The 23,886-nt window shown below is 54.5% G+C and overlaps 1 protein-coding gene across 5 annotated transcripts in view; it reads left to right on the forward strand.

Moving 5' to 3' along the window:
• FOXP4 (forkhead box P4) overlaps nt 1–23,886 on the forward strand; it is a 50,699-nt gene that overhangs the window by 4,561 nt on the left and 22,252 nt on the right. For 4 of the 5 annotated variants that reach the window (XM_027524297.1, XM_027524301.1, XM_027524299.1 and 1 more), the window contains exon 2: nt 12,706–12,940. In XM_027524297.1, the coding sequence (XP_027380098.1) occupies nt 12,722–12,940 (219 nt within the window). In that variant the 5' untranslated portion in view covers nt 12,706–12,721. Of the gene's footprint in view, nt 1–11,468; nt 11,764–12,705; nt 12,941–23,886 lie in introns of those variants that run through there. The other variant, XM_027524298.1, reaches the window with a different exon arrangement.

Raw genomic sequence — 23,886 nt, forward strand, 5'->3', positions numbered from 1 at the left:
TGGGTCCTGGGAGGAGCCTGGACTCAGAGCATGCCTGCCTGACCTAGAAACCAAGAGCTCCCAGCACAAAAGATACCCATTTGGACAAGGCCACAGTGTGCTGGACTAGAGAGTCAAAGCTGCTAGTGCCTCAAGGAGTGAGCCATTCTGGCCTCGGCCAGGCTGGTGGTCTTCCTTCCTTTGATCCTTGTCCCCTGCAGCCTGTTCGCCTGGGCCCAGAAGCCCTGCCTACCTCCCCAGGCCCCATCCTCTGCCCAACTGGAGCCTCCCAAGCTGGGACCAGAAGCTGGGTGGGGTCATTGGTGGTGCAGGGTGTGGGGAAAGGGTTTTTTCTCTCCCACTGGGAGTTTCTGACCATACCTACCTGGGCCACAAGTGCAGATGGGAAGGAGTGGGGATGAGACGGTGGGTTTTTCTCAGACGGTTACAGAGTAGGGTGTCTAGACTAGTGACCCCCCTGCATTTGTTCAAGATAGGCAGGGTCAATGGGTGGAAGTTACCCAGAATTTCCTTGGGCAGCGAAGGAGAGACAGATGATGGTGACTGGAGGGAAGGGTGGGTTGGGGATTGGAGACCGGGATTCCACAAACCTTGTGGAGCCATCACTGTGTGCGGTGGCCTTCCACCGCTGAGCTGCCAGAGTCTCTCCGAAAAGAGGTTTTAGCAGAGGTGGCTCTCTTGCAACTTGGAAAATCAGAAATGGAGCAAGTCCCCCAGTGAGGATCTTTCCCACAGGTGCTGGTGGTGGGGGGCAGGCTCTGGTTTCCATACTCCCCAGCCTGGACAAGATGCCTCGTCCTAGCGGCTGAGTCTGCAGGAGGGCTGAGCTGTGTGGAGGGAAACCGGCCTAGTGGGCTGGTGAAGGGGCTTCTGTTTCTTCATTCCGGCGGCCAGCGGGCAGACTCCGTTAGATTCGGTTTCCCAGCTCTGGAGCCCAGGCTTCCAGGAGACCCAGGCCGAAGGAAGTTGGTCCAAAAGAGGGTAGCATATACTTCCTCCCCTCTCTCCTTCAGGGGGTTCTTTGGGCAGAGTGTATGCGCCTTGAAAGAAAAGGGCACGCTGCTGGGGAGCATTTGGGGGAGGGATGGGGACTCGGGATTTACAGGAGACCGAGGGAGGGGCGGCTGCCGCTTGTGCTTGGGCGCAGTGCTTCTCCAGGCTTCCGCATCTCCAGTTCGGGTCGTCTCCGGGCCGGGTCAGAGTCGCAGGCGCATGCGGAGGTCGGATGTTGAGGGAGCGTAGTCTGTCCACTTGGGGGAATCTTTCCCTTCGGAAGCCTCCAGGGTTCCCAGGAGAGGCCGAGCTCCAGGTTCTCGCGCCCCGGCTGAGCGCAGTCGTTCAGGATTGCTCGCCCGGCCAGTGTTTCCCGGAGCCTCCGCAAGCGCATTAGTGCGAGGTGCCGGCAGCTCCTTGATCTCTGAGACCTGAGCGCTGGGACGTGCGCGCCGAGTGTCTTCGGCCCTCTCCGAAAAGATGCTGGGGGCTTTTGAGAGGTCCAGGGAACTCTGGAAGAGGGGCCGGGTGGCCTCAGGTCTTTCAGCTACAGGGAGGGTCTCCCACGCCTTGTGCTGACCTCCTTGAGCTTGGGGCCGGTCTGGGTTGCGTGGGTCTGAGACTCCCTGGTGAGCGGCTCGGGTAAGCGCCACTACCCGCTTGTTCATTCCCTCTGCAACCTTGACCATGGACCATGATGCTCCCTCTCTGAGCCCCGGTTTTCCTGACTGTACTGCTGGGGAGGGAGCACCCACACTCCCCTTTCCCTGCTCTCCACTTTCTTGCAGCTGTGGAATGAAGGGATTGGGAGTTGGGTGAGAGAGGAGACTGGTCCCCTTTGTTCCACCGCCTCCGCGGGTCCTGCCCGACAGGGGCGCTGTGGAGCGCGGGGCAGCGACCCTGCGGCCCAGAAAAGTCTCCTCCCCCCCAATTAGGCAGCGGAGCCTGATTAGAGGGGCCACTGCGTGCCCCCTCCCTCCCGATCCCCATCTACGAAGATTTCCCTTCATCAGAATCTCACATCCTCCAGAAATTAATTTGATGCCTCTTGTTATCAATTAATTGAATCTCCTTGGGAGAGAGAGCTCAGCGAGGAGGGCTGCAGCTTGGCCCTTGTGTGCTGCCGCTCTGCCCTCCCCCTCACACCAGGACAGCCTCACCCCTTCCCCGTTTCTATTTTCCTGCTTTGAAATTTATTTTCTAAAATAAAACCACTGATATGGGCCTTTAGCCCAGTTTGGCTTGGATGGTTACCCATGGACTGGACACTACCTGAGATTCACCCTTCTGAGCTGGTGGGGGAGGGGGCAGTCTTCCTCTCCCCTGGGCCCGGTTTGATCCCTGCATTCATCAGCAAAACCAAACCCTTTAGAAATTTGGCCATGACCTTGATTCTGTGTGCTTCGAGGTCTGCTGGTGAGAAACTCGAAGAGGAGGATCAGGCTAGGAAGATCTGGGGACAGAATCATATACACACAGATAAACATCCTAGTTGGCAGAGGAGACATTGATCGACCAGGCTAGGGACTGTCAGTCACCAGGAGTTTATTCTTGTGAAAGTTCTGTCCTTTTTAGATGAGGCATTTAAGATCTGTTGCCCCCACCAGGGCTGATCTGTTAAATGTACAGCATAGGGCACAGGTGTGTGCCTCCTGCCAAAGAGACCTAGAAGGTCAGACTCTGCCTTCTGCACGGAAGATGGAGGAGGAAGGTTCTAGAAGACATCCTAAGTCTGGGAAGGGATTATGGCAGGTACAGAGTGGAACGAGGTGGTCACCGGACCCTGACTGAGGGACTGTGATTTGCCATTTCACATACCTCCTCTCCTTGTTCTTGCTTAACAAGTGAGGTCCCCTGGCCCAGAGAGGTGATTAACTTGTCCAGGGTCACACAGTTGACTGGAACTTGCCCCTCTAGAATGCTGGCCGTAGGACTGAGATCACAGCTGGGCTAACTTCACCCCTTTGTTGGCTCTCACAAGGTTTATTACAGTGGTAAATTTCACATAAATATCTCTGCTTGGCTTCTTTTGAAAAACCCAAACACTATCAAACATGGAGCCTGTATTTCTGTGGGGTAAAGATAGGCTGGGGTTGAGTACCCTCCGAGTCCCACTTGGCCCCCTTGGGGAGCAACTTTGTCATGGAGATTTTGCTGAAATGGCAACCCACTCCAGTATTCTTGCCTGGAAAATCCCTTGGACGGAGGAACCTGGTAGGCTACAGTCCGTGGGGTCGCAAAGAGTCGGACACTTCACTTTCACTTAAGTATTCTAGGAAGAGCTAGGCAGGACGGGTGTCCGAGAGGCTTTGCAAGGTCTGTACAAGCTCAGAAAAGACCTTTAAGGACACCCTGACCCACATCTAATTCTCGCACAGCTGCTTAAGAACTGATGGTGGTAGATGAATTTCCCCCCCTTCTTTCTACCACGGAGGGAATTTTAGGGTCTTACGTCTTGAGGGGTCTGTTCTAAGCTGAAGTTAGCCCATCCGTTCCCAGGTGAACCCCTCTATGAAAGTCATCACCCTCTTACCTGCCATCCCCAACAGAAACTTAATGTACTTTTTGGTGGGGGAGAGGATGCTTTCTTCCAAGAATGGAACCACAGGTGGGGACTAGAGAAGCACTGGGCTGCAGTAACCTTTCCGGAAGTCATCCTGGAACAGGGAGAAAGATGTGGAAGGATCCTGTATCTTGCACATTTGAATATGGATGTGTTTTTTGGATGCCTCTGAGTTGGTACCCAAGATTTCTGTAAATGCCACTGCTAGATATCATCAGGGGAGACAAAGAGAGGGACCAGGGCCCAGAGAAGGCCAGACCACTGGTCTGTCCCAGGCTGGCAGGAGCCCTTCCTGTGCCCACGGGAGCCCCCTGGTGCCAAGGGCACTACCAGAACCAGGCTCCAGATGGCCTCTCAGGCCCTGGGTGAGTACCCCACCCCTTAACCAGCAGGCCCCCCACGAAAGACGGCACTATTTAATTAGCCATCTCTGATTAACCAAACTTGGCATTCGGCTCCTCTTGCCCTCATCTTTCCCAGCTCCGAATCAATGGCTTTGATATGCTAATTAGGGAGTAATTTAATTTCAAAAGGCCGCAATTAACAAGGGTGTTGTGGACATGCTGTAGTTAAGCGGAGTAATCTAATTTGCATTAGTAACAAGCAGGGACTAATTAGAAGCTTAATTAGACACTTAGATGGCTCTTATGTTTACTTTCTTAACGAGATGGAGTGGGCTCTTTGGTTCTCTTTTTTTCTTTTTCTCATTGTTAATTCTTTCTTTTGGTCACGGTACTCGAAAGAAAGAAGTGTTGAGGGAGGCCACCTTGCTAGGGCCTGGTGGAAGCATTTTGGGGCAGGAGCCAGTGAAAAGTGTGCTGGGGCAGGGGCATGGTGATGGTGGCGAGGCAAGGTTCGGATTCCTGGGAAATTCCAGTGACCGCCCTCCAGGCTTTGCCACCTTGAGATGGAATTCCAGGGAAGAGCTCTGGTTTGGGAGCTGTAGGGTTTCAGTTTGGCTCAACCTCCTAGCAGCCGAGAAACCTTGAAACATCACTAAACTTCCTCAAAGTGTGGTTCCTTCAAACGTCACAGTGAGTGCCTGTGTGTGACAGGACATGGGAAAGAACTTTCAAGGCCTCTGTGAGTGGAATAGTTGTTACTAAAATATATTCACAAATTGTGTGCCCAGGCTTCACTTACTGAAGACTCAGCTCAGAAGTCACCTCCTACAGGAAACCTTCCCGGAGCATCTTACTCCCTCGAGGCATCCATAGCCAGCCCCCTTCTCCAGTATCTCCTGAACGTAACACTGGTAAAGTTGTGTGTTGTGTAGTCAGTTTTCAACCCTGGCTGTACCGGAAATTTAGAATGCTGTTAAAATTCTCCATGCCTAGATCTGACTTCCCAGAGAATCCAATTAAATTGATCCGGGGTAGAGCCCAGGTGGGGGCTTCCCAGGTGGCACCAGTGGTAAAGAACCCGCCTGCCAATACAGGAGATATAAGAGACAGGAGTTCAATCCCTGGGTCAGGAAGATTCCTTGGAGGAAGGCATGGCAATCCACTGCAGTATTCTTTGCCTGGAGAATCCCATGGACAGTAGAGCCTGGTGGGCTACAGTCCATAGGGTTGCAAAGAGTTGGACATGACTGAAGCTACTTAGCACACAGAGCATATATATGGATATTTTTTAATGCTTGTGTTTGCCTGTGTCTGTCTCTCTCCACCAAGCTATAACCGCCCTCCCGCCCAGCAAGGGCTGTGTTTTATTCACTTCTGTGTGCCCAAATGCCACTACCCTCTGTGGCCAGCGTCATTCACACAACTCTGTGACAACTAAAAAGTGCTGATTAAAATATTTGATGTCATGTGGAAATGGTTATGATAGTAAGTGGTGAGTGGGAAAACAAAAATTCAAACCATGTACAGATTATGAACCCAAGCTCACGTTTTAGAAGTTTATATGCAAAAAAAAAAAAAAAAGTTTATATGCCCAACGAGAAAGAAAATGGACGAGACTGAAAGGGGTGGGGCCCCAAAGTCTAGCTCTCCAGCTGGTAGACTTACAGGTACTATTCATTTATTTCCTCTTCACATGCTTCTGCCAAGATGTCCTACTTTTATGATTAGAAGATAAAGTTATTTGAAACTTGGAGGAGAACCTAGAACAGAGAACCCCGGGATGGCGGCTCACCTTCCAAATCAGAGGCGGCTACAGACTTCTAAGAGGCACGTCCTTAGCCTGGCATGTGCACTAGCTCCTTGGGCTTGGAGGTTTTGTGCTAAGAAGAGGCCTCGAATGATCCCCGAACTTGGACACCAGATAGTTCCCAGTGTGCCGTTCAGGGAGATTCTTAGGCTGAAGTGAGAATCTTAGCAGGGAGCCCAGGGCACCAGACTCTGACCCACACAAGAGCGTCCCACAGTCCAGGGAGGGCCCTGGAGAGGGACTGAGCTTTTTTTCTGGAGCTCTGATGGCCCCCTCAGCCTGAGGAGAGACACTGCCCAGGCTGATCAGAGTGCCAAGCGGTCATGGGGCTCGCATCACCCTACCTTGCTTTGGGGAGCCTATTGGGAGCTACAGAGACATTCTAACCCTTGGGTTCTATCTCACTTTCCTCAAGTGCTGAAGAGAGTGAAAATGGACGAGCCTGGAATGGGTGGGGCCCCAGCGTCAGGGCCGGGATGAGGGGATGGCATCTGGTCTTGCTGGGTCCCCACAACGGTAGTAAGTAGCCTTCTCTGCATACCTTCAGGCAGCGATACCGCGGCAGCCCTGTGAGGAAGGGTTACTGTATTAGCTTCACATGACAAATAAAGAAACCAAGGCTCAGATGGTGACCTCACTGCTCATGTTCTAATTACAGAGCTAATAAGAGACCAGAGCAGGGTCAGCAGGTAGGAGGTCCAATGAGGGGCTGGGAGGAAAGGCCGAGGCCCCCAGGGCTCCTGCAGGAGCCCTCCTCTCACCTGGTGGCCCGAAGCCAGTGGGCCTTCGGGGCCTGAGCTGGATGGGCAAGGGGATCCCCAGGCCTTGGGATGACAGATTGGGAAGTATCCTTCAGGTGCTTGAAATGCCAGCGCTCGTTGTGAAGAGCCCTCTGCTTTACATCCCTTGACACAAGTGGGATCTGATAGCAGGACAGCTAGAGGAGGAGGAGGAAAAAGAGAAGGGAGGAAATAAAAGGCAGCCCCATGCTCTGTTCCATATGGTACCTGCTTATGTGTGGCTTTTTTTTCCTCTAAATTGCACCTTATGAGAACCTATCTTTGAAAGTCCCCCCACCGCCATGTGGACTATTTATAAAGTCTTTTATTGAATTTATTAGAACATTGTTTCTGTTTTATGTTCTGATTTTTTGGCCATGAGGCATGTGGGATCTTAGTTCCCCAACCAAGGATTGAACCTGCTCTCCCTGTTTTGGAAGGTGAAGTCTGAACCACTGGACTGCCAGGGATGTCCCATGTCTTTTTATATAATCCAGAATTGCATCCATTTCAAAGACTCTTTGCTCTGAAGGAAGTCTTCAGAAACCAGTGACTGCTCTTGTGAAGTCAGGCCTTTTGCAGATTGCTGTTCCCCCTACATTCAGTGTACACTTTGCCTGACCGATACCTGCTTATTCTTCATTTCTAAGTATAGATGCCAGTTCTTAAAAAGAAGCCTTCTTTGCTCCTCCATATAAATTGAGTCTTTTATTTGTTCCTTGTACTCATATTTATAGAATTTGTTTTATTTGAGCTTATCTACATGTGTCCTTATTTATCGTCTGCCTCACCTTGTGGGGACATAGCTCCCGGAGTGCAAGGCCTACTCAGGTCTGCACAAACACAGGCTGGCACGTGGGTAGGTGCTTAAATATTTGTTGAACCAATGAATGGATGAAGGGTCGTTGCTGGTGAAATATTCTCCTGGGCAGCATCAGAAAGAGAAGAATGACTTTGTGGCCAAAACTTCACAATACTGGCTAAACTTTCAAAAAGACAAATGCCAAATTTACCCAGGAAAAAAGGGAGGTGAAGTTGTACCTCCATTATTACCAGTTGCCCTCAAAACACCCAGGACACCTACGCTGGCTTGTTTGAATTTTGTAAGCCAGTTGGGGGCCAGGACCGAGTTTTAGTATCCTGTAGATAGGGCCTCACTCAGTGCTTGGCTTAACTGGCCACGTTGAATGAACAAACGGTCTTGGAGGTAGATCACCTTGTTTTGGCCACCAGGAAGCTCATAACTGAAGCCAGTGCTTGTTGCTGGAGCCCTGCTGTTGCCTTGGACAGGCCGAATCTGCATCACCTAGGAACTTTTAAGAAATGAATTCTCAGGGCATTCCAGGCCTAAAATCAGAAGCTCCAGGCTGGGGGCCCAGTAATCTGTATTTTAACAAGCCCCCCAAGGCGATTCTGATGCACCGAAGTTTGAGATCCTCTGGCTTAAGGTCTTGGCCCATTTATTCTCCCTTGTACTACCCCATGGTATTATATTTTAAGTAGCTTTGTCTGTCTTTTATTGCAGTCGGCTTCCCAGTCTTTCTTGGAAGTTGATAGCGTTATATACATTGTAAACAGATAGCTACATCTAGTCCAATTTCCCCCATCATCCTACGGAGAAGAAAAGGGAAGAACTTGCCCCAAGTTAAACTGCAAACTGGTGACAGAGGTAGGGCTAGAAGCCAGCTTCTAGTCTAGCCTAGTCTCAGGCTTTCAACTGCCCCCCTGACAAGATTCTAGGTTTCCCAAGGGCTGGACCCCGGTGTCTGCTATTTCAACTCAAATCACCACCACTGCTCTGGGTACAGGTTACCTGTGGTCACGCCCCCACCAGCCGGGCTCCCCCTGAGAGCTGGGGGTGCGCCCCTTCTCCGGCTTCGCGAATGCACGTGTGAGCGTGTGCGCCCTGCCGGATGCGCGGCCCCTAGCCCCTAGCGAGAGCGCGCTGGGGGCTGCCCCGCCCCTTCCCTCGCTCCCTCCCTCCCTTGCGGGTAAACTCCGGGCATCCATCAGTCTGTTAATTGCACTAATTAGAGATCGCGGAGGTGTTAATTGGAAAACCCTGGTATTGTGCCTGTTTGGGGAAGAAAACGTCAATAAAAATTAATTGATGAGTTGGCAGGGCGGGCGGCGCGGGTTCGCGGCGAGGCATAGGGTGTCATGGCAATCGCTCAGATTAAGCGATTGTTAATTAAAAAGCTACGGTAATTAATACTCCGTACACCATATGGGCCCGCGGAAAAGGCACAAAAGGTTTCTCAGCGTGTGGGGCTCCCTGTTCCTTTTCCCCTCCCCCCCAGAAAGCACCCTAACCTTTGGGTCCTCCCTTTGGCCCCAAGGTAGGTGGAACTCGTCACTTCCGGCCAGGGAGGGGACAGAGGCAGGCCCGGCGCGTTCCAAGCCGGTCCATGCTGCGAGCCCGCGTCCTTCGAAGGGCCAGGAGCCTCAGGGGAGGTGGGAGAGCCCCCAGCGGCCCCGCAGATGCCCCCAGAGCGGAAGAGGCGGTTGCGGCTTAGACCCTGCTTCCTTCCTTCCTTCCTTAACTAGCCAGAGGCTCTCAGGTGCCCTGGCGCCCCAGGGGAGCCCTGAGAGACCAGAAACCAGGACCTGCCCAATGGTAGGACCAGCACCCCAGGGAGAAATCCTGGAGCACAGGGGATGACTCTGCGCTGCCCCCAGCTTGCGGCAGGGCAGGGTTCAGGGAAGGCTGGGTGGGCCATGACCGAATCAATTTTAGGGAATCCTAGAAAGATCTTGTTCCCTCTCCTTACATGTCCATTTGAAGGAAAAAAAAGCAACCAGTGACTGGCCCAAGGTCACCCAGCTGGCCGTTGAAACCAGATGGTCTCCTTCCCAGAGCGCCTCTTGGCTCCTGCAGGTGGTCAGTCAGCAGCTCTTTGCTGAGGACAGGGGTGTCCAGGGCTGGAGCTGGCTTGGCAGAGGAGGGAGTGTGTGGAAAGAGGCAGAGGGGTGGGAGTGAACAGAGGAGGGGGCTCTTGGAGGGGCCCCCTCAGTACCACAGCAGGCAGCCCAAGTTTCCACTGGGAATTTTGAGGCCTGCATTTCCCTTTGGGAAAGGGATAGCTTTGATTCAAGTGGACCCTCCGTGTCTCTCAGCTGCCACTAGAACTTGGTGGTTTCTTATCCACACACTGGGGAGTTTTATTCCTGGAGCTTCCAAGTCCGAAGAGACCTTCAGGACCACCTCGCCACACAGAGACAGGGAAACGGAGGCGCAGAGGAGGAAGGGAAAGGATTCACAGCTGCTTGTGACTGAGCTCAGGCGCCCTGACACTCAGGCCCCTGTCTCCTCCCGCCAGAGTCCAGATTCCCATGGACACTGGCTTTCTCCCCTATCCTTATGGGAACCAGGCATTGATATCAAGGCCTGCCTCCAGCACCCCACCCCAGCCACCCCACCCCTACCTGGCTGGGCCCCAGGCACACAGAACCTGCTCACCCACAGTGCGGGAACACCCCAGCGCTGTTACATCATCCAGCAGAGAGACAGGCATGAGGCTACCCTCTGCCCATGTGCTTCCCCTCGGGAGGGCAGGTGTCTCAGGGCAGAGGTGAGGGTGTGGAGATTCCTGGGAGCACCCACCTGCAGATTTGGGTTCCTGATGGTGGGCGGGCAGGAGCCTGGGGGAGGGGGCAGAGCAGAGTGCCACGTGGGAATTAATGCCATTCATACACCCTGCGGAAATGACTTTTCAAATGCATATAATCTCAAGCATGCAAATGAGAGGCTTGCTTCACCCTGTTTAATATGAATGATCGGCGCTTGAATAGCTATTATTATACGCCACATTGCAGCAATTATGTTGTTCACTGGGTGTCGCTCTATATCCCCCCCTCAATAAAAAAGAAAAGAAAAGGACACTTCTGTTTGCATCCTCCTTCCTTTTTTCTCCTTTTCTCCAAACTTGCTGTCTGATCAACTTTATGGTGTGTGTGAGTGTGGGAAGGGGGGCACTCTCTCTTACCCCAAGGAAGAAACTGCTGGATTCTCTCTCCTTTCTCCTGTGCACACACACACATACCCCTGAGGCTCTGGTCTTTGTCCCCAGGGGCCCAGGAGTTCTCAGATCTCAGGGCAGCTAGACTTGGAATGAGGGCCAGGGTCAGGCCGAGGGAGAGCAGAGCGGCCCTGCTGTCTCCCCCTCCCCCTTGGGTAGCAGCGGGGGTGCCCAGGCCTGAGTGCAGGAAGGTGCTCTGTAGGCTGCTGGGGGGAATTGAAGTGGGTGGTTGTGGGGAAGGGGCTGGAGCCCTGTGCTCTCGTGGGTGGAGGATGGTGTCCATGCCATCCATCATTTGGCAGCCACTGGCCCCCAGGCTGACACGGCCATTAAGGCCTGAGAGGGAGTGCTCAATCTCTTCCAAACCGTCACCCCCAACCTTGCCCTTGCCCCCGGCCCAACTCCTCTCGGAACCCAGGATTGGGAGCCGCAGCTGGGTTGGGGGGGGGGTGGGTTGTAAAAAGCCCTTGGGAACACGCAGAGAAAAAGGGACACTCCAGCAGCGCAGGGTCACCCAGGGGGCCGCACAAGAGCAGGTGTGATGTGCCACACGTGGACTGGTGGCCTCCCCAGGGGCCCTCAGCAGTGCTCTAGCCCCCCAGATCCCCCATACCCTCACTGTCCTTCCCATTCTGAGACAGTGGGGCAGAAACAGCAAGGGGCTCAGTAGGGTGACGGGAAAGAATTCTTCCAGAGTGAAAGAGAATTTGGGGGCTGCCTCTTTGGAGAAGAAACTAGGGCAGTCAGTCTCTTCCAGCCGTTGGTCTGTTAAAGCCCACCCGCACCCAGGTATTGGGTCAGGGACTCCATGTGTCTGTGGGGTCTGCAAAGGCCAAAAGGGAATCAAGAAGGGCAGGAAAGATCACCGACTGGCTTCCACCCCTTGATCGCTGTGTGATCTGGGCCAAGTCTTCGACCTCTCCGAGCCCAGGGCCTTCACCCTTACAAATAGAGGGCAGGTGAAGAAGGGACCAATCATTTGTTGGACCTTAATTCTGCAGGCGATTTGTGTGTGCTGGTTTATTTACTCCTCACGGGACTCTGAGGCTGGGAGAAATTCCTTCTACAGACAGAGAAACTGAGATTTAGGGAGGTTAAGACTCCTGTCAGAGATCAGTAGTGGGTACCAACTGTGTCTTGTTGGCTGAAATCAATGTTCCTCTCCAGGGACTGTGGCTTTGGCAATAGCTGGAGACCCCAGCCTTTGAGAACAGCTCTGCCCACTGAAGCCCCCCATCTGCTTCGGTCTGTGTAACAGGTATCTGAGCTAGTGCACCCTCCATGAGATACAGAAGGAACCGCAGGGCCCCTCCTTGCTGGCCTTGACCATCCCAGTCATACCCTCTTGTCCTTCTGAGCATGTTTTTGCCACTGCTTGAGAGGCAGTTTGGGGACATGGGGGAAGAAGACACAGGATTCAGGCCTTGGCTCGGCCTTGGGTAAATCTTCTGATGGTCTGGACCCTCGGTTTCCCATCTGTAAAATCAGGACGAAAGAAACGGTCTCCCACGATTCTTGTGAGAAGGGGTCCGGGTGCCTGTAGAGACAGTAAACACTGAGAATCAGTTTTGGGCAAGGCGCTGGGCTGAGGGCCTTAGAATGGACGGTCAGGGAGGCTGGACCACCGGCTGCCCCGCGTCCCGGGGGCAGCTCCAGGCCCAGCTGAGGGACTGGCATCCAGTAGTGGAAGCTGGGCAGACGGCAGCTGCCTGTGCTGCAGCCGGGAAAGGAGGCCCTGCCCTTGGGGAGCTCCGGGTCTGGGGGGAAATAAACACAACGGCCATCACAGGTGTTGAGGGGAGGCAATATGGTGGCTCCCAGTGAATACCTCACCTGCTTTTAAGTCCTTGCAGACCCCTGCCCATCCTGGCTCTGCCTTACAAGCTAGCCTGGAGGGAGAGGCCTGAACTGGTTTAGGGGTGAGGCGTCGCCCCCTCGAGGAAATATGGGGCAATGGGGGCGCCTCAGCTACAGGCTGGAGCTGCCCTCACCTGGGCCTGGGGGGAGGGTGACATTAGGAGGGTCTGCCCCCCAGCAGGGGTCCCAGGGTCGGCCTCCAGGAAGTTGAGAGGGAGAAGCCGCCCCACGATTCGGTGGAGCTGTGTTGTTTGGGGACGGGGGTGTTGGGGGCATCCCTTGCAGGCCCGCCGTCCGGCCTTCGCGCCTCAGCCCCTCCCCCACGTCTCTCCTCCTTCTCCAGGTCCCGCTAGAGCGACATGATGGTGGAATCCGCCTCGGAGACAATCAGGTCAGCTCCGTCTGGTCAGAACGGCGTGGGCAGTCTCTCCGGGCAGGCCGATGGCGGCGGCGGCGGCAGTAGCGGCGGCGGGGCTGCGGGCCCTGCCGCAGGCGGTGCGGGCAGGGACTCGGCAGTGGGCGCAGACAGCAACGGCGAGATGAGCCCCGCGGAGCTCCTGCACTTCCAGCAGCAACAGGTAGGAGCCGGCACGCCTCCCCAGCCACCTGGGAGGGATGCCGGATCCCGGCTCCCCGGGGACCTCCGCTCCCAGTCTAGCTGCCTGACCTTAACATTCTTGAGAAGATCCAACCAGCAGGGACCACCAGCGCGCCCCACCCCCCACCCCGGGCCCTAGTGATCACTAAGGCCAGGGGAGAGCAGCCCTTCCAGAAAGGGTGGTGTGGCTGGGGGCCCTGAGATCTCTGGGCTTAGGCTCAGAAATGCCCACAAGGGCAGACAGATGGCTGGGCAGCAGGCTCGAGGGGGTTGCATCTTGGGCAGGCGGGCACCTGGGCTCTCCTGCACTCTGACTAAGTTAACAGGGTTGGGGGAGGGAGACCCTGCTCTTGGTGTCTCCTCTTTGGCCTAGGGGGCTCTGCACTCATTGGTAGCTTTACTTTGTATTGTAATGCATTCCCCACCTGAACCTCTGCCTCCGGCCCCTGATCCAAGCTGTGAGTCAACTCACAGGCACCAGGGGTCAGCGTACCCGGGAGGAGTTCACGAGCAGCAAGCAGAGGCAGGCCTCCAGGTCTAGTGCCCGACTGGAAACTTCTGTCTGTATCCTCCTCCCTCTTCCCCCTTCATCATTCCCACCCTAAACTGAAGAGTTCAGGAGTCCAAGACCAGCCTCTCTGAGGATCAGGAGGCCTTAGGGTGGGGAGCCTGGTTGGGTTATGACAGAGCAGGGGCCCCAGTTCCCAGCCCCACCCGGGAAAAAGGGAAAATCATGCTTGACAAGTTCAGGAGAACCGGCCCAGCCAGCCCTGGCCTTGGGATGCTCCTTCTCTTATTTGACATTGCTTCTCAAATCACTGCTGGTGGCATTACCCCGGCGGGGGGGGTGGTCCTGCCTCCCTGCCTGTGCCCCTCCCTGCCCTGTGTGCACAGGTGTGTGCCCCGTCATCTCTTGCTCTCCCCCAGGTTTGCCCTGAGGCTCCTTCTCCCACTTCATAGCCCCTAAGGGGCCCTTTCCCACCACACTTGAAGCCAGAGGTCAGATTGGAAGCAGCACTGTCCGAAGGCCGACTCCCGAGCTGGTTAGCCAGGACTGACGCAGGAAATGAACAAACCCAGGTTCTGTCTCCACCTCTCCTTCCCGGCAGTCCATCTGGGCCAGTCCTGGGCTTCCCTGAGCCTTGGCCTCTTGGCACCTGAAGTACAGGGACTGTTAGGATCAGATGCAATTTGGGCGTGAAATCCTTCCCCCCAGTGACTGATCCATACGGGTGTGAACAGAATTGAGGACTTTAAAAATCCCTTCCTCTTGCAAACAGTGGCAACTTGAGCAGAAAAGGCCTGTCTCCTTTCTCCAGGGAGATGGTCCTTGGGAGTTCGCTGGCATCTCCCAAGCTTGCCTAAGCAGGTTCCCTGGGGAAGAGACCCACAGAGTCTGTACCATCTATGGGGGACAGAAGGTCAAAGGGCAGAACCCTACCCTTTATCAAAACAATAACAAAACATACCAGGACGGAGATCTCCAAGGCCACCCATTCTGTATGGGTGAAAACTTCTCTCGCACCTCTAGGCAGACAGAGCTATGAAAATTTGTGAAAGTGGAGGGAAGGCTAGGGGGAAAGTTTCTTTTAAAAAATTATTTAAAGAGAAGACTGAGCACCAGTGAGCAGGATAAGCGGGGAGAGGTGTGGGGTGGGGAGAGACGGGACTGTCTGTACTGATCAGGTTTCTGTGTTCTGCGTTGCACTCAGGCTGTGTTTTACCATCTATATTCCACGTTCCAGTTATCCCTGTTTGTTTTGGTGAATATCCCAAAGTCCTGGAAAATCCTATATCTGTTTCACAAATAAACTGGGGTGGAGATTTGGAGGCAGGCGGAGGGAGGGCTGGTTTATCCATTTGCGCTCACTACGGGCGTAGTGCCTAGGGCCAAGGAAAATATTTGAGACTTAAAAAAGGTTTTCTTGGCTCCAAACTATGAAAAGAACCCTGCAAAATTAAAATTACAAAATTGTCAATTAAAAGGAAACACTCTGTGGGCCATCCTTCTGCCTCCAATATATGAGTGAAGCTTTGGCGAGGGGAGCTTCAGGGTAACGATTTTTGGTTACCCCCTCCCCCCCAACACATGTCTCTGACTCTTTGTTGGGAGAGTGAATGGAGGAAGAGGGCTGGGCCCAGCAAGTGCCTGCTCCCTCTCAACCCCAATCAGGAAGTCCTTGGAGGACAAACAAAAACTCTGTGCCTCTGTTTGATGCTTTGGGACTTTAATCCCCTTACCTTTGTGGTGTTGTTTGTGGGAAGTTTGTGTTGTTGTTATTCCCACATCATGGATAAGGGGGCAGCCAGAGGCAGCACTGACCTGTCCAGGTGCCAGGGATGGTAGATCTCGGTTCTCCCGGCTCCTGGTGTTTCCTTGTGCAGGGCTCAGCTCCTACCACACTTCGCAGTCCCCAAGGCAGCAAGGCCTGGCGCCTACTAGGTGCTAAATAAACCACTGTTGGTGACTGAATGAGAGCTCTCCACTCTCAGGCTAAAAGCACTCTTAAAACAAACCAACAAAAAGCAGCGCTGGCCGCCGGCTCTAAGTGGCCACTCCAGAGGCCGTGAGTGGGTCTGCGGGTGGCGCCCTGGTCCGTCCTCCTTGTGCCCCCGTGGCTCCTCTTCCTCTGTCCGTCTGTCCATCTGTCGGTTGGTCCCTGCCCCTCTGCTCTGGATAAACAAGCCCTGGAAATGCAGTCTTGGCCTTTGGGAGTAATGAGTTGACAAAGGAGAGAGAGAGATAAACAGGGCGAGTCAGAAGTCAGGCTGGTGACAGGACTTTAGGCCGAAACAAACAGTGCTGAAGAGGGCAGCCACGTCACTCTGGAACAAGAGCCGGCGCCGGTTTCCATGCAACAGCAGGCCGAGAGCTTGTTTAAACAGAGGCGGCCAGGGGGTGGGGGTGGGGGGACAGGGCTGGGCTGCCCGGCCCTGTCTGACTGGAGAGAGGGTCCCCGTCTGGTCTGGCTGCCCTGCCTCGGTCCAGCAGCCAAGGCCCCAGCTTCCTGCTCCCTCCTCCCAGCCCCTTTTCGGTGAGTGACAGAGCCCCACTGCCTCCACTCTGTCCTTGGGGCTTTCACCTGGTCTCCAGTCTCCTGGTGAATCTCCCCTGAGAAGAAGGCAGGGGGAGGACGGTGAACCTTGGAGCGCACATTCACTCAGCAAACATGCATGGAAGCTCGTTTGGCACCCAGCACCCTGCTGGCCTGCTGGGGTTAGTGATCCTGTTAGAGATGCCTTGAACCCAACAGGCGTGCCAGCTGCCCATCAACCCCTGCCTTCCTTCACCAAGCCAAAGTCTCCTTTGGCCCATATTTCCCCTCTAGGATGGCATTTTTTCTTTGAAGGTTACCCTTGCATTTTCTCCTAATCTGACTTCACCTGTATGAACACGTTCTTGGTGTGTAGGGCTTTCCCTGGGGTCTCCACAAATATCCTTTGGGCTCTCCAATGGGGGCACAACCAGGGCTGGGAGAAGTGTGTGGCAGCTCTAGGGAAGTGAGGTGGAGGGCCTGGGGAGGTTTCGGGGGCCAGGCTGGATGCTCGCTGGACTTGGGGCCAGGAGGACTGGGCCAGGCAGGCGGCGGGCGGGGGGGGCGGGCAGCGGGCAGAGCGGCTGGGCTGAAAGGCGTCCGGGGCCTCCAGAGCCGCCACTCCTATTGTCCTCTGGTTGCGGGGGTGACAGGTCAGCAAGGGTCACAGGAGGGTTGCCTAGCGTCTGGGAACTCCCACTGCAGTTGCTGTGGCAACCGGGGCCAAATCCCACCCTGTTCACATCCTGTGAGGAGATTCAGAATGGTTGGGGGGCTCTGCACATTAATGGGCTTTTACCTCAGCCCCCTCCATAGAGACGGGGGGTGGGCAGTGTCAGGGAGTTGGGGGAAGGAAGAATGGAAGAGATTTTCCTTTCCCTCCCCCATCTGGCTCTCGTGGCCCCAGCTCCTGGGGGGATGGGGTGGAAAAGGGGAGTCTTCGGAGGTGCATTAGCAGAGACACCTCACACGTGCTGACAGCAGTTGCCTTTCGTCTGCAGGTCTGGGGCCCATTTCTTAAAGTCTTCGCTCCCGCCCCAGATCCCATTCTTTCATCTCCGGTCCCACACCCTCCAGACTCCCTTTCTCTTTCTGTAGAATGAGTCCTTTCCCAGGAGGTGCTGGGGGCCCTGAAGGGAGAGTCAGGGCCCACACTCCTCAGAGGGGAGACTTAGAAAGTTCACGCGGGGGAGGTCCCAGACTTGCCGACAGCTGCAGGGAGTGTTAGAAACTCCCTGTGTCCCTCCTGCCTGGGAACAGGGGGCAAGTGGGAGGTGGGGTCAGGTAGTAAGGTGACGGGCAGGGTCCTGAGAGGGCCAAATTCCCCTTCTCATACCCCTCCTGGGTGACTAAGCCAAAGGCCCCCCTGTTTTGCGTGTCTGCCTCCTAGTCCAACAGGAAAGGAAGTTTCCCTAAGAGGGGAGAGAAAGGTAGAGGAGGGGTGTCCCCAGGCCCCTGCTTCCTCGGGACTAGGAAGGAGCCTGCCCACTGTACCCCCAGGCTTCCCTTCTGCTGTGGAATTCTGAGACCCCCTCTTCCCACCCCCCGGCCTCTTTCATCTCCCTTTTACACCAGAGTTCTTGTCCTTACTGATAACAAGTTTGGGGACAGTGGGGAGAATTGAGGGGGAAGAAGGTGAGTGTTTCCTCTTCTAAGGGTGAAGGACTGAAGCCAGGTGGGCATATCCCGGGACCCCCTCTCAGTGGGTCAGCTAGGTGTTCTCCTGCGGGACCCCCAGTGGGAGTCGGTGGGGAGGGAACCATATGCCCCGCACAGCCCCCACTCCAAACCCCACTCTTAGAGCCCCTGCGGGGTGGCTAGCGTGAGGGCAGTGGCTGGGTTCACGGCAGCCCTGAACCCAGACCTGGGAGCAGACCCGCTTCCAGAGAACTCCAGTCACTGGGACATGTCTGGGAGGGGAAGCGCCACCACCCCGCCACCCTCAGCCCACAGTGCTTCAGTTTCTTCCAGATCCCACTGCTGGACCTTCCTGGGGAGCTGGTTTTGGCCCCAAGAGGGGCAAGAATGGAGGGGAGGGCCGGCTTCTAGGGAGGGCCTTCCCTTCTGGGCCCTGGTGGGTTCTTTTGTTAATCGTCTTCCTTGGAGGGGTCGCATTCTCAACACACTTGTTGGGGATGGGGTCCTGAAACTGGGCTGTGTGTCTCCCACCCACGTGGGCCTGCCTGTATCTGTGCGTTGCTGGTTTTCATTTTAATGGTTCTAATTTGAGAATGTGCCGATGTCATTTTTACGAGGTTGGTGTAAAAAAAATTTACAGCCTTCCCCAAAAAGCTTTTTTTTTTTTCCAAGGGAAAAAGGTGTAGAATCACTTCGGGGGTTTTATGGTCTCCTCTCCCCCATCCTCCATGCCCCTCCTTCTCTGCGTAATTTCATTTTTATGTCTCTTTGCTGGAGGACAAAGCCTGGCTGGTGGAGAGCCTGGATCCCCCCAGGTCAGCACCCTTGGTGGCTGGGACCCCTGACCTCTGAACCTTCTCCCTGTCCTCTTTCCCTCCACACTCTGGTCCCAGAGGACTTGTATTTCAAGGAGTAGACAGAGGTTTCCTGTACCAGTCAACAAGTACTTATTAGGTACCTACTGTTTACTAGCAGTGGGTTAGATATCTGCTCTCAGAGATTATATCTGTTCTTTCATAAAATTCTCCAGCAATTTTTCCTCGAATATAGAATGCAATAAAAAACCCAGCATCCCTGTGATCTGGCTGCTGCTCATTCCTGAGACTTCCTCAGAAGCTTGGCCACACTGGCCTTTTTGGTTCATAACGCTCCAGCCTTACGCCTGCTTCTGGACTCTTGCACCAGCTCCTTCCAGTCGTATATACCTCCCCTGAAAGAGTAGCACCCTCATCCTCAGTGTGTCCTAGGAGGGATCCTCCCTGGCCATACAACCTAAGTAACCATCCCGCCGTCCTGCACGACATGGCCACCATCTCACAGCTCGCTTCACTGTGTTGTAGCGTCTGTCTCATTCGATTAGGATGTGAGCCCGGTTAAAGCAAACACACCGTGTCCCCAGTGTCTAGGACAGTGTGAGTGCCCTGCGGGACTTCATAAATACTCCCTGAATCATGGATAAAGGAATCAAAAGTCATATTCCAGGGGGACAGGTGATCAGGTGATAGGCCTTCCTGGGAGGGCTTTTCAGGTTTGGGGTGGGCTGGCCCCCTAAACACCCTTCTAGGGCCCCTTCCTCTAAATCTAGCCAGCTCTCAGTTGAAACTATCCAGACAGTTGAGATCCCAATTTTGCCAAAATTAGCTAGATGCAAACAAAAGTTTCAGTTTTGTTTATTTTGGCTGCCCTTCGCCACCATTGGAATTAAACCAGAGTTTTAATTCCTGGGGGTCCTTCATCCTGCCTGCCCACCTCCTGGCCGCTCTTCCCTGTTCAGAGCCCACGTCAGGCCCAGGGGATTCAGGTTCTGCTTCAGCTGCTGTATGACTCTGGGCACTTCACTGCCCGTCTCTGAATTTCCATTTCCTTATCGATAAAGTGAACTACATCAGTGTTTGGCAGATATTTTTGCTGGAATCTGTCGTAAGAAATACCTTTTGTTTGGAGCAGCAGCACAGTTTCATGAAACAATGCTTATGCTTATGTATTAACTCTGATATTTTCATGTGTGTGTGTATTTTTTCCTTTTTTTTTGACCTTCTCAATTGATATTCTATGACCCACCATTAGATCATGGCCAGGCCAGCAATTTGGAAAACACCAGACTAGATAACCCTTTAACCCTCTGGCTCACCAGGTCTGTGATCTGTGTGATGCTGCTCCTCTGTTCTCAAAGTTCAGTCCTTCAAGCTTGTCTTCCTGAGCACCATGTCCTCACACACACATGCACACGCACACAGCAAGGCTGCGACCCCAACACAGACCTGGAATCCTTTAGCTTGGAGAAAGAACTGGTAAACATCCCTGCACCTGACCTCCGCACAGAGGTCACTGGTCCTTCCCTGAATTCTCCCAGACAGAAATGAGGGTGTGGTCTCATTCCGTAGAGGAGAGACCCTTCTGCCCCAGGACTTGTTTTTCTTTTCCTAGCAGCTCCCTGTTGCCTTCCAAGCACTAGCTTCATTCCCCTCCATCCGCGCAGCCCTCCCTGGGTGCCATCCGTTATAAACCATTTGTTCCTAATTGTGGAGATCCTGCTAATGACTTCTGAATGGGCAGTGGGGAGGAGAGTTCGGCTTCATTAGCGAGACTGAGTTCTTAGGCTTGAGGGGGAGTGGGGGTGGGTGTAGATGGAAGAGGGGTTGGCTCACAAGTCCTTCTGGTGGCAGTGGGCAAACGATCAGGAGCTGCCTGGGAAGGTGAAAGATGAATCACCATCACAGGAGTTAATGTCCATCCAGGACCTGCTGGGTGCCACACTGCTGAGTACACCATGTACACTGTCTCGTGTATTCTTCACAACAAACCTCTGAGCTGACTACAGGGTTATTCCCATTTTACAGAGGAAGAAACTGAGGCTCAGAGCAGGATTTAGCCAAGGTCATTCAGTAGATGGGGGAGCCAGGATTTAGGTCCAGATCCCTTTGACCAGGGATCTGTTCAGTTCAGGAACTGAAAGGACCAGTGCTGCCTCCTTGAGAGGAAAACTAGACCCCACTTCCCAAACCACAGAGCTGGGCATTCGGTTTTCAGTCTGAGCGGTGGAGGGAGAGGGAAAATAAGCTTGAAAAGGCCAACTGGTTCCCAATTTCCTGTTGCTTCCTGAGCCCTCCATGCCTTCTCCCTGGTGGGATTTTTTTTTTTTTTTTTCTGGCTGTACCACGTGGCTTGTGAGATCTTAGTTCCCAGTCCCGGAATCAAACCCTTGCCCCCCTGCAGTGGAAACATAGAGTCTTAATCATTGGACCTCCAGGGAATTTCCAACCCTGATGGGACCCTAATTGCCTCTTTCCACCAAAAGCTGTATCTGGGTATCTCCGGCCTGCAGGGAGGGGGAACTGAGCCCACTTTCCTCCCGGGGAGATTCTCTTTTTGGTCTTTCCCCCATTTCATCCAGCTGTACCTCCCCTTCACGTCTAGACAGCTGCAAGCTCCCGAGACTTCAGGGAAGGCACATTTGTAGGCCTCACCAGACTGTGCATGAGATCACGATGATCCCTCCATGGGGTAGAGGGGGGCTGGGCAGTCGGCGGTGTCTGAACTCCACTTCCTAGCTATGGGACCTTGGGCCTCAATTTCCTTGTCTGTCAAATGAAGCCAGTGACACCTGCCCTGTCTAGCTCGAGGTTGGGAAGCTTCACCTAAATGTAGAAGTGCTTTGAAAACTGCCAGGCCCTGTTCACATGCTGGCTCCGGAGCTCTGTGTCAGCCTGGGCCTGCCTTCCCTGTTCAGCCTAGACTCAAGTACATTTCACAAGGGTGTCTGCCAGGTGCTGGTGGCCGGGGCAGGAACCCACTGATCCATTTAACAATGTCTCTGTTTTCAAGGAGGCCAGGACCTGGTTGTCATCAGCGGAGAAAGGGGGGCTGCATTTGTCAAGGTTGGGTGGGAGGTGTCATTTCCCACATGTCTCAGAGGTGGGCAGTCTGCAGTGATGTATCAGGCCCTAGCTGAGGCAGGCAGGGTAGACTTAACGCCTGTAGTGCCAGGGTGGTGACTGCGAGTCGGATGGGGCTTTAGAAAGTCTCAGACCTACCTGATCCCATGGGTGACCACCCTGGGGGAGGACTTCCTGGGCCAAAGGGCCTCTCCTGGCCCGCCCTTCCTCCTGGAGCACCACCCCTGGCTGGGGGTCTGGATGGGGGTGAGGATGAAGCAGCATCACAGTGCGCTAAGCATAAATGACCAGGACATCTGTGGAGGGGAGCTTGGGCCCCAAACCCCTGTCCACCCATCACCCACCCCTGGGCAGCTGTAGGTGGAACCAGGTCCCTCATTGGGTCGGGTGTTGGGGCTGGGCTGTAAACAAAGTCCATGAAATGAGCATGTGCTGCCCACTGTGGCCTCCCCCATCTTCTCTGTCACCCCTCAATCTTCTCCAAGCCAGTAACGAGGCAAGTGGCCATGAAAGTGAATGAATGAGTAAAGGATGAACGTATGAAGTGCCTGGAGGAACAGCCCGTAGGCTCTCCAGCCTCTGTGCCTACTTACCCCCAACACAACTTGATTTTCTGTCCCTGGAAGTGGTTTCAAGGTCCCCAGACTCGCTGTCCATTTCTGTTGTCTGTGGGGTGGGGGTCGCTATGCTTTCTCCCTTCTCCCTTCACCGTCCTGGTGCAGTCCTGGTGAGCCTGCCCTTCCAGACTCCAGTCAGCACTGCCACCACCTCTGGGCTCTGGCGCCCATCGCCGCTTCAGCCTCCGACGTCTCATCACAGCCCTGGGACAGGGCCATGTTCTGTTTCCCCAGCACCTAGCACAGTCCCGGGCACACCGGAAACTGGAAGGAGTGTGTGGGGAAGGCTGGGAGGTCAGAGGAGGTGACACGCTGGCCAGGCCTAGAATTTCACCTGGTCCGCTGTCACCTGGTCTAACAGGAGAAAAGCTCAGAGTGGTAGGAATTGGGGAAGTGGAGGTGGGGGGGCGGTGCGGTGACGAGGGCTTGCCTCAGGGAGTTCTCACAGGAATGAGATTGTAAGGCCCTGTCATTTTTTCCCTGTAAGTCTTGTAATTTCATGCTCCAGGGGCCCACAAAGTAGGAGAGTGAGGAGTGAATTCAGCCCCCCAGGCCACTCCCCCCATCAGGAGACTGCTCAGCGCGCCCCGGCTCAACTTCCCCTGGAAATCCTTCCCATGTGGCTCCTCTGTTCCTACTAGAGATCTGGGGTGCATCTGACCACCCTGACCAGCGCCCCTTCTGGGTCGTGTGGGCTGCCAGCTCCTGACCCCTGACCTTTCTACCCCATCTCTACCTTTGGAGGACGTAGAACATCTGTCTAGCTTGTGTCACTAGACCTGGGGGGGGTCCCTAAAAATGAGGCACATAGAAGCAGAGCCCCTTCCTGATGACAACTCGGCCACCTTCCTTCCTCTCTCTACCCCACACCTCCTCCCACAGCCTCTCGGAGCCCTTGACTCAGGTCAGATTTCTACTTTCTGATGTGTGTCTTAAAGAGAAGCACCCCTGGGCTAGTTCTCCAGGCTGAGGTCTGCAGAAAGAAGGGCATGGGGGAGGTCTAGGATCTGAAGCGCTGGTGAGGGCCACGCTAATCTGGACCCCAGTTCTTCCCAGGGACACATTCCCATAGGGAACACCATGGTGTGTTTAGATACTGTCCTAAGGTGAACTAGATTTAAGCCTCTGGGAGGCTCAGCTGTTCAATGAAAAGGCTGCGAAGGGGGTGTGCCTTTACGCTTGGTACACAGTGGGCTCCCTGAGTGTTTTCAGTGGGGGCCGGGGGAAGTATGCATGCATCCATGCCCCCTCTTCCAGAGCCACCTTGGTGGTGCTCAGCTTGCAATGTGCATGTGCGAGGGGGCCACAGGTGGGTTCATTTAATAGGTGTGCTGGGGAGAGGCTGGAGGAGCTGACAAAGGGAGGCGGAGAGATTCGGAAGGGAAAGGAGCGGATCCTGAGAATGCCAGCTGTGTGCCAAGCACTGGTCCTTTAACACCCCCATCCCCTGCGTGTTTCGGAGCTGGGTGGTGGCCCAGGTTTGCAGAGCAGGAGGTCTAGATGCACGGAGAGGGGATAACTTGCCCACAATCACACCACGGGGGTGGTGGGGGGCGGTGGCACAGCTGGACTTCACACTCAGGTGTGCCTGATGCCAGAGCCTGCTGTCCATGACCTGGACACAACCACTCCGGGCCCTGAGGAGGTCTTCGAGGAACCTGGGGACAGACAGATTTTTGCTTCTGGAATGTGGATTCAAAACTAGCCCTGTACCCCCTGCCTCTGCACCATCTACTGACC

This window comes from Bos indicus x Bos taurus, chromosome 23 (genome assembly GCF_003369695.1).
Source record: "Bos indicus x Bos taurus breed Angus x Brahman F1 hybrid chromosome 23, Bos_hybrid_MaternalHap_v2.0, whole genome shotgun sequence".
NCBI classification, from domain to species: domain Eukaryota; kingdom Metazoa; phylum Chordata; class Mammalia; order Artiodactyla; family Bovidae; genus Bos; species Bos indicus x Bos taurus.